We start from the raw sequence: 14,479 nt of genomic DNA on the forward strand, positions 1-14,479 counted from the left end.
TATACTTACATTGTGATTTCTGCAATGTGGTGCATAAATTGGCAAGTAAATGAGACGCATCTTTGCCTCCACTGATTCACTTGCAAAGTGTTGAGTAAAATTATTTCGTTGCAGACCTCCTTTGGGTCTTTTTATTATCACTACGACACACATAGTCCCCAGTTGGTAACATTGATTTCAAGGCCCTCCTAGATGAGAGACTGGCATTCCACTTAATGTCTATGTTCCATGCTGGCATGGATTGGAGAGTTATTAATGTAGAAATATGGTATCGTAGCTACTAACAGTTGAGGGTTGCGTAGTCTAGACAGCGTTTTTAGATTTCATTATTCTCTTTAACCCGGGTATTTCTGCTAGTATACTATATAAAGAAGAATCTTTTGGAAATGATTAAGTTTTACAGGTCATTGTCAGCTTTAATTTACTCATACGATAATAAGCTAATAAGGGTGTCACTATGTGTTTGCCAAACCTGCTCAAATCAGCCTCAAATTACACACCACTACTTCAAAAAGAGAAAGGAAACATTGGTTAATATAGTCTTAGATGCCATCAAAAGACTGGATGGTCATGAATGCTTTTGATCCTAGATTGACCTGAAGATAGAGAGTAATGGCAAACATAACAAAAAGATATGAAGCACTGAAAACTATTAATTCTTGAATTACTTCTGCTTCCTGCTTCTCCTCCTTTAACACCCATTTTCCATGCTGGCATGGGTTGGATGGTTTGACCAGAGCTGGCAAACAGGAGAGCTGCACCAGGTTCCAGTCTGATATGGCTTGGTTTTTACAGCTGGATGCCCTTCTTTAAAGAGTGTACTGGGTGCTTTTTACATGGCACTAGCATTTAAGGTTAATTTCCATTGCATATTATTGAAGATGATTCTTATTAACAGATAGCACAATTAACCAAATAAATTCAAGCTGATTATTATACTGCAATTTCAATGTATGTAAATGGAATCTACAGTTTGTGCTTACTTTGAGATGGTACTATATGTGGTTTCAGGAAGCCAATTGGACCAACTCTCTTTGAGAGCAGAATACAACCAGTTTATAGAATTGTTGCCATAGATATAGTGAGGTGGGAAGCTGCAAAGAAAATGAAATACAGAAAATTTAATATAACCTGAATTATCACAGAAATTGTAAAATCAAAATATAATTACAAAGATATTATTAATTTCTACCATTGGTACAATGCCACATTTTTGTAAGGCTAGGGAACAGTCACTTTAATTGCTCCCAGTACTGACTAGGTTCAAAGGCAAAGACTATATCAAATAATTTATAGATAACTGAATTTAAAATAGTGAAATCTTATTCTTTATATCTGGATGTCTCCAATCTTTTGCACAATGAGGGTTATATTTTCTAAATGTAGTATGAATGAATAGAGCAATGAAAATAATTTAGTAGTTCTACCACTGAATTTTTATAGTTTAAAGAAGAAGAAAACCTGTTTCTTCTGATCTCCATGAATTCAACTTTTATTTTATTGTTTTTCTAAACTGACATCTTTTTTTACTGTTTGACAAACAGAGTCTCTATATTGATATTTGGTTTACTGAATAGCAGTCATACAGCTATGAGGATGCTTAGGGTGGATGTTTCATACAAGATAAAAAAAAAACTGCTTCTAAATGAAGGCCGTTCCAAGGGCTAAACAATGATCTCTACTGCCTGGCAACTAAGATCAGAGAAACTTATTTCACAATAAAATGCTTATTTGCTAAGTTGTTGTTTAGCAATAAGGCAACTCTTTTTATGTATATTCAGGCCCACATTGCCAAATGTACCCCCCTTTTTTATAGTTGATAGGATGAGATATTTGACTGCTATATCTAGTAGGACAAGCAATGATATAGGTTCTCTTATTGCAAAGTTTATCAATATGGTAAAAAAAAAAAAAAGGTTTCATTGAAGTATTACAAAGTACCTGACAAACAGTAATGCTACTCTATATAAATTCTAACATTAAATCTTTTGTCAAAGAGGTAAACTTAGAAACACTAAGTATTAAAAAAGAAAAATTATTTGAATCTACATATCTTAAAAAATATTTCAGACGTTTTTAATTATTCTTTTTTTTTTTTTGTGCATAAAATTCTTGGTGCGAGCATCAGCTTTAAATTTAAAATAATTAATAAAAGAGATCTTTTAGTGGTTGCAATGATGCTTTATTCAATTCTCATATAGTTTTTCCCTATGATGTTCTTGCTAGTTTAGAGTTTTATACAACATACTACCAATTTGAACATCACCATCATAATCATTTAACGTCCGTTTTCCATGCTGGCATGGGTTGGACAGTTTGACTGGGGACTGGCAAGCCATTTCCCACAGTTGCTTATGAAATTTTCAATCTGTCTATCATTTTATCTTTCTTTCAAACTAGGCTTCTTAAGAGAATACTTTATTGATTTCAAAATATTGATGAACATCATTAATCCATGAACAACTAATGAATCTAGTTTTTCAGTTCCTTGTAGCAGTCATACCTAAGACCATGCTGGAACACTGCATGATTTATTACTGAGATTTTTAAAAGATATAAATATGCAGTATCTCCTAGTTATATAATAACAGTTTGTTACAAGTATATAATTTCCAGAACCCACCTGTTAACTGGAGAGCTTTCATGGTTGCCAACCACAGGAAACATGGGTTTATTGGGCAGGTATTTCAAGAAATATTGGGTCAAGATATTGATAACTTTTGTTTGATCACTTCTTGATTGGTTCCATATGTTGTGTGGAGGCAGGTCACCAGTCCAGATAATGTAATCAAACTAGAAAAATATAATAGAATTAACTAAGACAGTGATTACAAATGTAAATGGTATAAAATTAAGTAACTGGAGTCTGTATGCATGTGTGTATGGGGAGTTAGCACACACTTACACATATATACATGAAATTGAGCAGCTAAACCAAGACTTTTTTTATAAATGTCATATCTTATGTATCATCAGTTAAGAGTTTACATTTACCTGTGTTCAGTTTTGGATATTAGCTTCATATTTTTGGTTACAGGTTGTAACAATTGTACTAGAATTATGGAAACTATCTAAATGAAATATTGTTAAAGTAAGCCATTCAATGTAAAGCTTTCATGATGTCATTGCCAATACAGGGCATGTAAAAAATAATACTTCACTGTGGTTAAGTATAAGGTTACGAGAGTTGTTCTCAGTTAAACTCACAATATTCACAGTGCTTAAAAGCATGGCTGCACCTTTAAATGATCTGTAGTAGTAAATTCATTCACTAGCATAACCAATCTTGTTAAAAACCACAGTATGAGCAGGAGAATGATAGCTAAGGGCACCAAAAATTAATTATGAAGTAGTAAATATAGCACTCTTACAGCCCATTCTAAAACCATTAGGGAAGAGAGATCTTGGAAGCTTTTGAGAGGGAAGTGAAAATATTTGTCAGTGAAAAGAAATTTCATAGTTAACCATCACAACAATAGGGTTAATGTCTTCAAGCCTACTGATGTTTCTGGGGTCATGCAAAGTAAAATGTTAGCTTACATGGTGGTGTTTGAAGACACTGCAAGTAACAGGTGTGTGATGCCACTCCTTTTCATTGAAGTTAGTCAACATGACTAAGTATTTGATACACCTTGGAGAAAGTTCTGATGCTGGGGAATATTAAACATCTAGACCTGAATAATTCTATGTTTGTTCAAGACTTTGCCCTAGTACATAACTCAAAATTTATGCAGGATTATTTGAAGGTGAAACTTTCACTACTAACAAGGCTGTCTGGCTTTTTGCCTACAAAATCTAAATCTATGTGATTTCTAGATGTAGGACATCAAAAAATCCAATGTAATAGCTTGAAGTATTATTACCTTCATCATAACTGCCATTAGGAAAGCATTCTAATTTATTGACAGGAATGAAGCAAAGATGGCATGCTCAGCTTTGCACACTAAATTGATTATAACTATTGATGATGGACATATTGAGCAATGGTTTCCATTTCTTTGTAAATAAGAGTACATGTATGTATGCATGTAGGTGTGTGCTTGAGATAACCTGTATTTAATTACACTCATCTCTAGCTCTACCATCATTTCTACACATCAAAACCAATTTCACCATTGTTGTTATCATCATCTTCTCCCACACTAACCGTTATCATCTTCACCTTCAACACTACAATCACCATCACAACCACACAAGTCACTGCCCTCTTTACTATCACTGCTCCACTTTAGCATACCCCTTATCACTATTACTTTCATCAACATCATCAATATAATCATCCTCCTCCTTGCTGCCACCGCCATTATCATCATCGTCGCTCTGTCATTATCTTCCCCAACACAAACCTCTCTGTCATCTGACCTACTACCTGGTTCTTATTGGTCTGGTTGTCTTTCTGACTATCTCTCTCTCTATATATAAGGAAAATAGTAATATAATTAATAATAAGCATATTACTTAATTAGTCCTCAATATATCTTCAGATGAAAGAAAATGTGTTTATGTATACATCATACACACACATACACATCTTCGCTTATTCACTTAGATATATTGTTAACATAGACACACTTTAAAATGTAAGTATTACCTGATCTTGAATGTTTCGTAAGTGATTGAAAAGGTTATCCATTGTACGAGGAGGTAAATCACAATTCCTGTAATCACCCCATTTTCCAGCACCATCTGCTGCTTTTGCTGCAGAAAGAGTATTTAACATTACTTAGTAGATGCAAAATATACTAAACATTAAAGCAATTATTTAATGTTAGTAACTAATCTATTTAACAGTATATATAATCCACTTTATATACTGTCATTATAAAATGAGAGTATATAAAATGTCATTAAATATCAGACTATGTTAGTGGCTGATTGGTACTGTTGACACTGCTCACTTACAATAGCTTCTAAGTTCTGTAGAAAAAAACAAACAAACATAAAAGTTTTTTTTTTCCTTTTTATTCTGGAAGATTAGTTAGCTACAACCAAACAAAAACCTGGAAATGCATGAAGTTATAATGCCATAGATATGACATAAGTAAACACAAAGATCTCAGTAATAGGAAGGGGATTATGTTAATGACTTATATGTTTACATCGATATGACACCACAGATTTAATTAGTTAATTAGTTAATTAAATTTATAGGTAGTGTTATTGCTAACTACACCTTTCTTTGCCAACCTGCCTTTCATAATTTACTTTACATTAGACACACCACATCTAATTCTTAACTACTCCTTTTCTTCATATTAAGTATGGCAACATCGTACATAGTGGTAGAGTTCTTTCCTGCTAACTACAACTTTTTAAAGCTACCTGCAAGCTACATTCCACTCTAAAATCACTGTTAATTCTCATCTTTCTAACAATCTTTGCCCATGGCTTGCATGGGTCTCACAAACCATCCATCTACATCTAGTTTTCTTAGGAACTGTTAACTTATGAGCATAATGCTCTAAAAAGGGCCTTCTCCAGATCAATGAATGTTAGGTATAGTGGCTTGTTCTGAGCTAAAAACTAGGAAGAGGGCATAAGATGTGCCCCATCCTGGCATCCCATCTCGAATCTCATCTAAGAATTCATGTCCTAATTAATTGTGCTGTAACTGTTTCTGTTATTTTGATCCATCAATTTGAAACATATAGCAGCGTATGTACACTTTGGTCTCTTATATATATATATATATATATATATATAGATATATCATCATCATCATCATCATCGTTTAACGTCCGCTTTCCATGCTAGCATGGGTTGGACGATTTGACTGAGGACTGGTGCAACCGGATGGCTACACCAGGCTCCAATCTAATTTGGCAGAGTTTCTACAGCTGGATGCCCTTCCTAACGCCAACCACTCAGAGAGTGTAGTGGGTGCTTTTACATACATACACACACACACATATGCCTAAATCCATGAATATGCATACATATTTCATGGCCCATTTTGTGGTAGAGTGTCAGATGTAAATATCTCTCCACTCAGTAATAATATTCTATCATTTCCTTTATAATCCTTCAATTAATTTTTGGAAAATCTTGTCTATTCTCTTTGGTCATGATTTCTCTTCTAACTTGCTTTCTCTTTCTGGTTTGTGCAAAATATTCTTGCCTGTCATTCTCATTCAGATTTTGTCTTCTTTTTTGATTGACAATTCTCATTCTTTCCCCATCATTATTATTCAATATACAAAGCCCTCTAGCTTCATTTCTTTGATTAATTTCATTCCTTTCCTCCTGAGTTAATTCTTTTTGTCATTACTGATTTTCCTTTCATTATTAAAAATCCTTATTTCTTCTCCATGCACTTTTTCCAATCTTTCCCTGTATCTCCTCTACCCCTCTTGATTCAATTCTCACTATCACGCTCTTTGGTCACCGTCCGACATAACATACAGGACTGTTTTGGTAATAAAATATATTAAGAAGCACTTGATATTATATAGATGGTAATATCCATATCCAGCATATGTTGCTACACATTTTTCATAAAGAAAATTACAAACATGGTTATTGATATATAATTGGAAGTATCTAGGATTTACTGTTACACACATTTTACAAAGAAATTTAGGAATACAGATGTTAATATACAGATTTTACAAAGGAAATTAGGAACAAAGTTATTAATATAGAGATAATAGAATAGCTAGATGATCAATTCTCAAGTAAATAGTGGGAAAGAGAGAAAATCAAACAAATACAACTGGTATGTGCAATTATACACATATAAACGTTAATGATACACTTACACATATCCCCAACACTCTGTCTCACACACATACACAACTAATTATTATTTGTGTACGTGTCTGGGCCAATAGCATTCGTGTGTGTGTGTGTGCCAGTAGAATTTGTCTGAATCACTTGCTATTGCACACAATTTTACAACTCCCTTCCCATAGCGTGTTAGATTTTTTTTACATCGCTGGAATCTATTAGCACTTTAATATAATAGATTGCATGTGCACATATACACATACCCCACTCTCTCAAATACACATACACACAAACAGCTAATAGTTATCTGAATGTGTGTGAGTGTGTGTATGTGTGCACATGCCAGTAGCATTAATTTGAATCTCTCTCTATTGCAAACATACTTTTACCATCCAATTTCCTTAGCATGAAATATTACTTTACACTACAGGAATCTAGCATTTGTGTACACACATACATATATATATATATATATATATATATATATGCATACTGTAAAGAAGACAATGACCAAAGTAGTTAAGCAATAGAATAAGTGGTAAAATTAGAACTAAACGTCAATAAAAGCAAAATATTATCAATACTGTCTAATGGATAAAGAAACAAATTTGCTTGTTTGTTTGTATGTTTGTATGTATGTATGTACGTATATATATGTATGTACGTACGTAGGTATGTATGTATGTATGTATGTATGTGTGCGTGTGTACATGAATGGATGGAAATGTGAATGCATACATGTATACATAAGATTTTGATTTCTTTGTCTGTTAGATAGTATTGATTATATTTTGCTGCATGAGTGCATGTATATATGTATCTTACATGCTTACACCTACAGATGTGCATATGTGGACATAGAAATTGAGTCTCTGCAACTGCAAAAAAAACTCAACACATGTATTAACAACTAAGATTTTAATATAATTGTTATTAGACATTTGAGAAAGAACACAGTATATTGTTTCAGCTATTTTAGCTGTAGCATTCTATCTTCAGAAGTTAATTTGTCAACCACTTAGCATGAATAGGATAGGCTCTTCTCCTAATGCAGTGGTTCTCAAACTTTTCAAAAAAATTTACATGCCAGCCCCACTTACAGTTTTTTCAATGATTTGCAGTCCCCTATAAAATGTACTGTAATTTCCGGACTATGAACCGCACTGCCCATAGACTTGCAACTTTGAAAACCACAACTTAATCCACACAATGTCCCATTGGGACAATAAATACATATGAAAATATGAGGAATCAGTTGATCAATTGGTTACAAAACAAATGAGAAATGAAAACAGTCCGAAAATATCCTGAGTATCCAGTATTAACAACTGCATAAGACCCATTTATGACCATTTGGCAGAAAGAAACTGCGGCTCAAACACCAAAAATTGCAGTATATATATATATATATATATATGTACATGACAGTGGTTTCTGAACTTTTGGCATCACCTTCTCCTTTCAACATATTTGGGATGTTATTCCACCCCACTGTTAGGTCATTCCTCATATTGATTGTCTAAGAGGTGTATTTCAACCAATTTAGCTATTTCTAGCAGAAAAGTTGTAATAAGCATCCCAAAATGTACAGAAGTTTTTGCCAATTAGATCACTAGAATGCATGGAAAATCACAATTTTACTAGAAACCACATCTTTTCCTCCTCCCTTGAAGGTTTGCCATCCCTTTTCCTGAATTTCTAGTACATAACATGACAACAAATAAAAAAACTATATAAGAAATTATTTATTCACAAAAGCAGAACCGTCTGTCATTTTATTTACAGTAAAGTAACAAGCTCTTCTATGTTCAGCTCTGTTTTGGAGAGTGCAACCCTCATTTCTGGTGTGACATCCAGTCAATTTCATGACTTTGTTTTGATGGCAAGGAAAGTGGAAAACATGGTCTCACACTCCTAAATGGTTGGGAATGGCATGAGTACTTTTAAGAAACATCTTTGCAACATCAGGATATGAATGTGCCATTTCAATCAAAAAAACATTTTTCACCTCGATCATTGACCAAATCAATGAACTGCTCTTGAATTGAATTGTCTTGTGTTGGCAGATCGCTAACAGAAAGTACAAAAGGGTTCCTGATAAAGCGGAAGTATTTGTCAAAGCCATGAAGATCAGGGAAATAAAGAAATATTTCTCTGCCAAGTATTGACACATGTTGTTTCATGAGTTCAATGATATCGTCACCGACTTGAATCTCATTTTCATCAATAAACATGTTTAGCTAAGGAAATGATGCAAAGTTCTTTCTATCCAACTTTTGGTGCCAAAGTTCAAGCCTCATTTTGAAAGCAGTTAGTTTTTCATGAGAATGAAATACAGTTATATCTTTCCCTTGCAGTGAAAGATTGAGCACTCACTGACTTGAATATGTCCACCAAAAATACCAAGCAGATAAGAAAATGATCATCAGAGAATTTGGCATACAAATCTGGCTTGGCATCTTGTAAAAAATTGTTAACTTCTTTTTGTAGAAGGAAGATTCCCTTTATTGTTTTTCCTCTTGAAAGCCATCTCACTTGTGAGTGCAATAAAAGCATTACGAATTCAGAATTACTTTCTTTGCACAACTTGGAAAACAGACGGGAGTTGAGTGCATTCACTTTGATGAAATTCATCACTGTAATCACATAATTCAGAACATTTTTTAACTCATCAGGCATGGTTTTTCACCATTAGTGCTTGTCAATAAATTGTGCAGTGTGTACCAATAGCATCAAGAGATTTTTCTTTCACCAAAATCTGAAAACTAGAATGGCAACCAAGCATTGTCAGAGCACCATTGGTGCATACACCAATGACATGCTTCCAGTCGACATCATGTGCCTCAAAAAATTTGTCTGCTTTGTTAAATATTTCCCTTGTAGTTGTTTTGGTGCAGGGGGCTTCCACAAAACAAGAATTTGCCCTCCAGGTGATTGTTATGTATATAACGTACATAGACATAATGTTGGGCTAAGTTGGAAATAGGCATCATTTCTTCAAGCTGGATTGTGAAAAAGTTCAAAAGCGAAGTGTGAATCTCAGAGAGTAACTGCAACAGAATGTGAGCAGACAGCTCAGTTATTCGCTTGCTAACAGTATCGCTTGAGAGAAAGACGTGCTTCAGCTTCTGAAGTTCAGCACTTCCTAGCACATTTGATATGATATCTTTACAGCAAGGCATTATCAACTCTTGACCGATTTTGAGAGGCTTTTTAGGCAACAACCATGCAGTATGAGAATGGGTGTCATGCAAAAAGCAAGGTCATGTTGTAATATGGCAAGAGACATGCAAACCTGTGGATTGCAATAGTGGAGTGATGAATCATGTGAGTGTAGAATACCAACTGTACATGTATAATGAACAATTATACTGCGTATTTTCCATCGGCCTCTAACACTTGTACAAAACGTGTGATTAGTAAATGAGTGTGTAGGAGTGGCATGGGTTTTTTGAGGTCAACAACAACAAAGGATGATAGCATGCTAAAAATTGAAAGTCTTGAAATTTTTCACAATACTTCAGCATCCCTTCGTGGTCCCTCTAAAATCACTTTGTGGTCCCCTAGGGGACTGTGGACCCCAGTTTGAGAAACACTGTACTAATGTCTAATATAGTGAAGCACCTAAACTGAGATAAAGGACAGTTGATCTGTAACATGATCACTTTGCCAGTGATAGACATATGATTTAAGTTTTATCAGTGTGATTGTGGCTACTTTTGTCTCAAAATGATGATTATGATGTCTAATATAAAAACGAAAGCACTAAACTGATCTTACCTGGAGGCCCATTAGATTTACGACAGCAAAGAGGTTCACCACACTTAGCATTTGCCCCTTCCTGATACATAGTGTCAAGATGAATATCTGTGAGATGAAGACAGCGTAATTTGGGTGCCCCTGACTGCAATAATATGGACATAAAAAGATTCTCATTTAAGGTAGAGTGTATGAGGTACATGTATAAGTTTCACTACAGCTGAAATATGGTTAATGAATGTAGGGAATCTGTAGCAATCTATCATATTTTATATTATATAATATTCTTTTATAATATCACAGTATTATTTTTTTTATTAGTGTTATTTTTAAAATGTTTAGTTTTGAAAGAGATTAACTAAGTAGATGTGAGCTTAAGAAAATAGAAAGGAATCAAAAGATGACTTCAATCATTCTCTTCCAATTTATTAATCCTGTTATTTCCTCCCTTTCCCATTTCTCATGTATGTTGGTTAATGTACTACAGTTAAAGACAAGCACCAACTACATCAATTTAGGAGAGACAATGAAAGATATTTTGAAAAGTTACTTAAAGCTGATTGGACAGGGAGTTCTTTATTAGTCTGTTTGTAATTCTGTTACATCTCTTGCATGCCCATAACTTACATTGGGTACAATGTATGGAGTTTTCTACCTACTCATTTTCTGCATATCAAGCAAAAGTCCTTTCCTTCAAGATACTAGAGTCCTATCTTCATTCCTACTTACTAAAACTTTCGTCTTTGCTAAGTTTAACCCTAAGACATCTTGATTCTTGGTTTAGTTTCCAAGCCTGAAATTTTCTAATTCCATTGTAGATTCAGCTATGAGATTTAGATCATCAGCATATAAGAGCTCCCATGGATGTTCAGTCTGAAACTCCACTGTGATGGCCAGTAGGACTATGATGAATAGGAGAGGATTGGGTACTGAGTTTCATTTCAATACCTGCCCCTTCTCTTATCATAATTACTTCTTTTTATCAGTTCTATAGCCTCCACCATCTCTGATTAATTATGTCCATTGGCACCACACCCAACAATAATGCCACTCTTCACAATACTACTTATTCCATCCATCTCTCAATCCCTTGGTCACTCACTCCATCCTCCTCCCCCCTGCTCTGCCTCTGCTATCTCTTTTTGTTCTCCCTCTGCTTCACTACTCCCTCTGAACTATTTGTCTTCTTCTTCACCCATTCTACCCTTAAATTCCCTGCATTATGATCTGAACTACTAGATGCCAATCTCTCCACCCTGAAGATGGAGACTGGATTTATGGTAATATTTATTTGTATCCATTACTGGTTGCATATTCTTAACTTTTTGTGAACTACATCTGCAAGCATTGCAACTATTATGTAATTTTGAGCCTCCAGAAACAATTGTCAGACCTGAAACACCATGTCCCTTCCCCTTCATTTTCTGTATTTTTTGTACTCTATGTAAATCTCTTCTGTAAATATAGAAATATTGGATCTTTCTGATTTGACGGACGCCATTTGTTTTCTAATGAAACACTTTCAAATTTGGGATACTGGTAGAATGTGTCATATAAAACATCTTTTTCTCTTAGCCTTGTTAAGAAAAGTTTCTATATTCCAAGTTATTTCATGTTGAAAGTTGTCGTATTTTGGTAATTTCAACCAATCACTGACATCTATTGAGGTGAACACAATTACTGCTGTGGTTTGTCAACAACACGTTCTGGCAGTGTAATGGGATCTTTTCCCTTGAATAAAATTACTGCCGTTACTTATCAACTACAACTATCAGCGGTACTGTTATTTATGACATCGTTCGTGCATTTGTACTGGTTTTAGCTTTAGGTTTTAGGGTTAGAGTTCGGGTTTTAGAGTTAGGGTTAGGGTTTTAGGGTCAGGGTTAAGGTTTTAGGGTTAGGGATAGGGTTTTAGAGTTAGGGTTAGGGATAGGGTTTTAGAGTTAGGGTTAGGGTTAGGGTTTTAGATAATCTCGTTTCAAACCACTCGCCCAATGAGTATTTGCGCCAAATTTGGTGAAAATCTGTTCAACAATTTTTCAGTAATTTTCTATGTACTGAGTACTAAGTAGCACATTTTCTAAATGATGGTAGAGTTTGATTTGAGGAAGATTTGGTAGCTATTTCTAGGAAATGAAGCAACTGTTTGGAAGCCTTTTCTTTCAACTATTTTGTTGGCTTGATTCCCTTATTAGCTATTATCCAATCAACCGAAACAATTAGAATAGTGTAATTCAAGCATATTGGCAGAAGCTAATAAACCTTTCTATTATACACATAAGGCCTGGTTTTTGAGGGAAGGAATAAGTCAATTATATTAATCCCAGTGCATAACTGGTGCTTAATTCAAAAGGATTACCAGGGACTAACGATATATACACCGCCACAAATTATTGTTGACAAAGAACAGCACTAATTGTATTCAGCTGAATAGATGTCAGTGATTGGTTGAAATTAGCGAAATACGACAATTTTTAATATGAAATAACTTCGAATATAAAAATTTTACTCTGTTCCATAAGACAAAATATACAAGTATACGAAGTTTTAAAGTGTTTCGGTAGAAAACACACTAAATAAAAACTAAATAAAAAATGGTGTCTGCCAAATCAGAAGGATCTGAAATATCTATATGCTTATACATGAATGTTCATCTTCAATTTTGGTTTCTCTCTCTCTCTCTCTCTAGATATATATATGTGGACGATTTGACTGAGGACTGGTGAAACCGGATGGCAACACCAGGCTCCAAATTTAGATTGGAGCCTGGTGTTGCCATCCGGTTTCACCAGTCCTCAGTCAAATCGTCCAATCCATGCTAGCATGGAAAGCAGACGTTAAACGATGATGATGATGATATATCCCTATACATATTTACATGTATATTTTTGTACTTGTTTCAGTCATTTGACTGTGGTCATGCTGAAGCACTGCCTTTTAGTCGAAGAAATCAATCCCAGGACTTATTCTTGGTAAGCCTAGTACTTATTTAATCGTTTTTTTTTGTTGAACCGCTAGTTACAGGGACGTAAATGCTTGACAACATCGGTTGTCAAGCGATGGAGTGGGGACAAACACAGACACAAAGACACACACACACACACACATATGATAGGCTTCTTTCAGTTTCCATCTACCAAATCCACTCACAAGGCTTTGGTTAGCCCAAGGCTATAGTAGAAGACACTTGCCCAAGGTGCCATGCAATGGGACTGAATATGGAACCATGTAGTTGGGAAGCAGGCTTCATACCAGACAGCTACACCTGTGCATATATATATATATATATATTTATACACACATACACAGATAAACAGACACAAAGATTTATATCAAGTAAGATAGAAAAACAGACAGACACATGAATAACTGAGCGACAGAAAGAGTGGAAAGTAGGGATATTGCCTGATAGACATATATAGAAAGGAGAGATAACACTGATAAAACTGAGAGACTAAATGGAAAAGAGTGGAAGATAGATGTGCATAAATGAAAATGTAAACAGATGAGAGACAAAGCATATGAAAGCTGATACATTGTCTGCTAATGAACAAAACAGTTTCCTGAAAATTGAAAATGTATTAACAGCAAATGGCAAATTAATTAAAATTTGTTGTTTTTGCCTCTCTTCACCTCTCTCTCACCCTTTACGCCTAATATACATGTGTGTGTGTATGAAGGGTGTGTATGTATGCGTGTGTGTGCGTGTATATATATATATATATATATATATATATATATATAAAACATGGCTGGGTTTCAAAAGAAGCACCACCTAAATGGAGAATTGATTCTGTAATAAATTTTCTTTTGTAGATTTGTATCATAATAGGTTTCAAACATATAATTTTGGCAAAAAAATCAAGAATGAAACAACTACATCAAGTTACAAACTCCAAACAGAAATGAAAGGTCTAGAGAAAAAACAAAGAAGGAAACAATGTTTTAAAGAATCTTTCAGATGAATTGTAATCTCAGATATTCTAAAAATAGG

The 14,479-nt window shown here is 34.4% G+C and overlaps 1 protein-coding gene across 2 annotated transcripts in view; it reads right to left on the reverse strand.

The window, feature by feature from the left end:
- LOC106880962 (sphingomyelin phosphodiesterase) overlaps window positions 1-14,479 on the reverse strand; it is a 76,991-nt gene that overhangs the window by 20,902 nt on the left and 41,610 nt on the right. For both annotated transcript variants that reach the window (XM_052966269.1, XM_052966270.1), the window contains exons 4-7: window positions 10,507-10,630; window positions 4,592-4,698; window positions 2,624-2,793; window positions 984-1,094 (exon numbers count right to left, since the gene is read on the reverse strand). In XM_052966269.1, coding sequence (XP_052822229.1) covers window positions 984-1,094; window positions 2,624-2,793; window positions 4,592-4,698; window positions 10,507-10,630 — 512 coding nt within the window. The remainder of the gene's footprint in view (window positions 1-983; window positions 1,095-2,623; window positions 2,794-4,591; window positions 4,699-10,506; window positions 10,631-14,479) is intronic.

Source organism: Octopus bimaculoides, chromosome 3 (assembly GCF_001194135.2).
Source record: "Octopus bimaculoides isolate UCB-OBI-ISO-001 chromosome 3, ASM119413v2, whole genome shotgun sequence".
Taxonomy (NCBI): domain Eukaryota; kingdom Metazoa; phylum Mollusca; class Cephalopoda; order Octopoda; family Octopodidae; genus Octopus; species Octopus bimaculoides.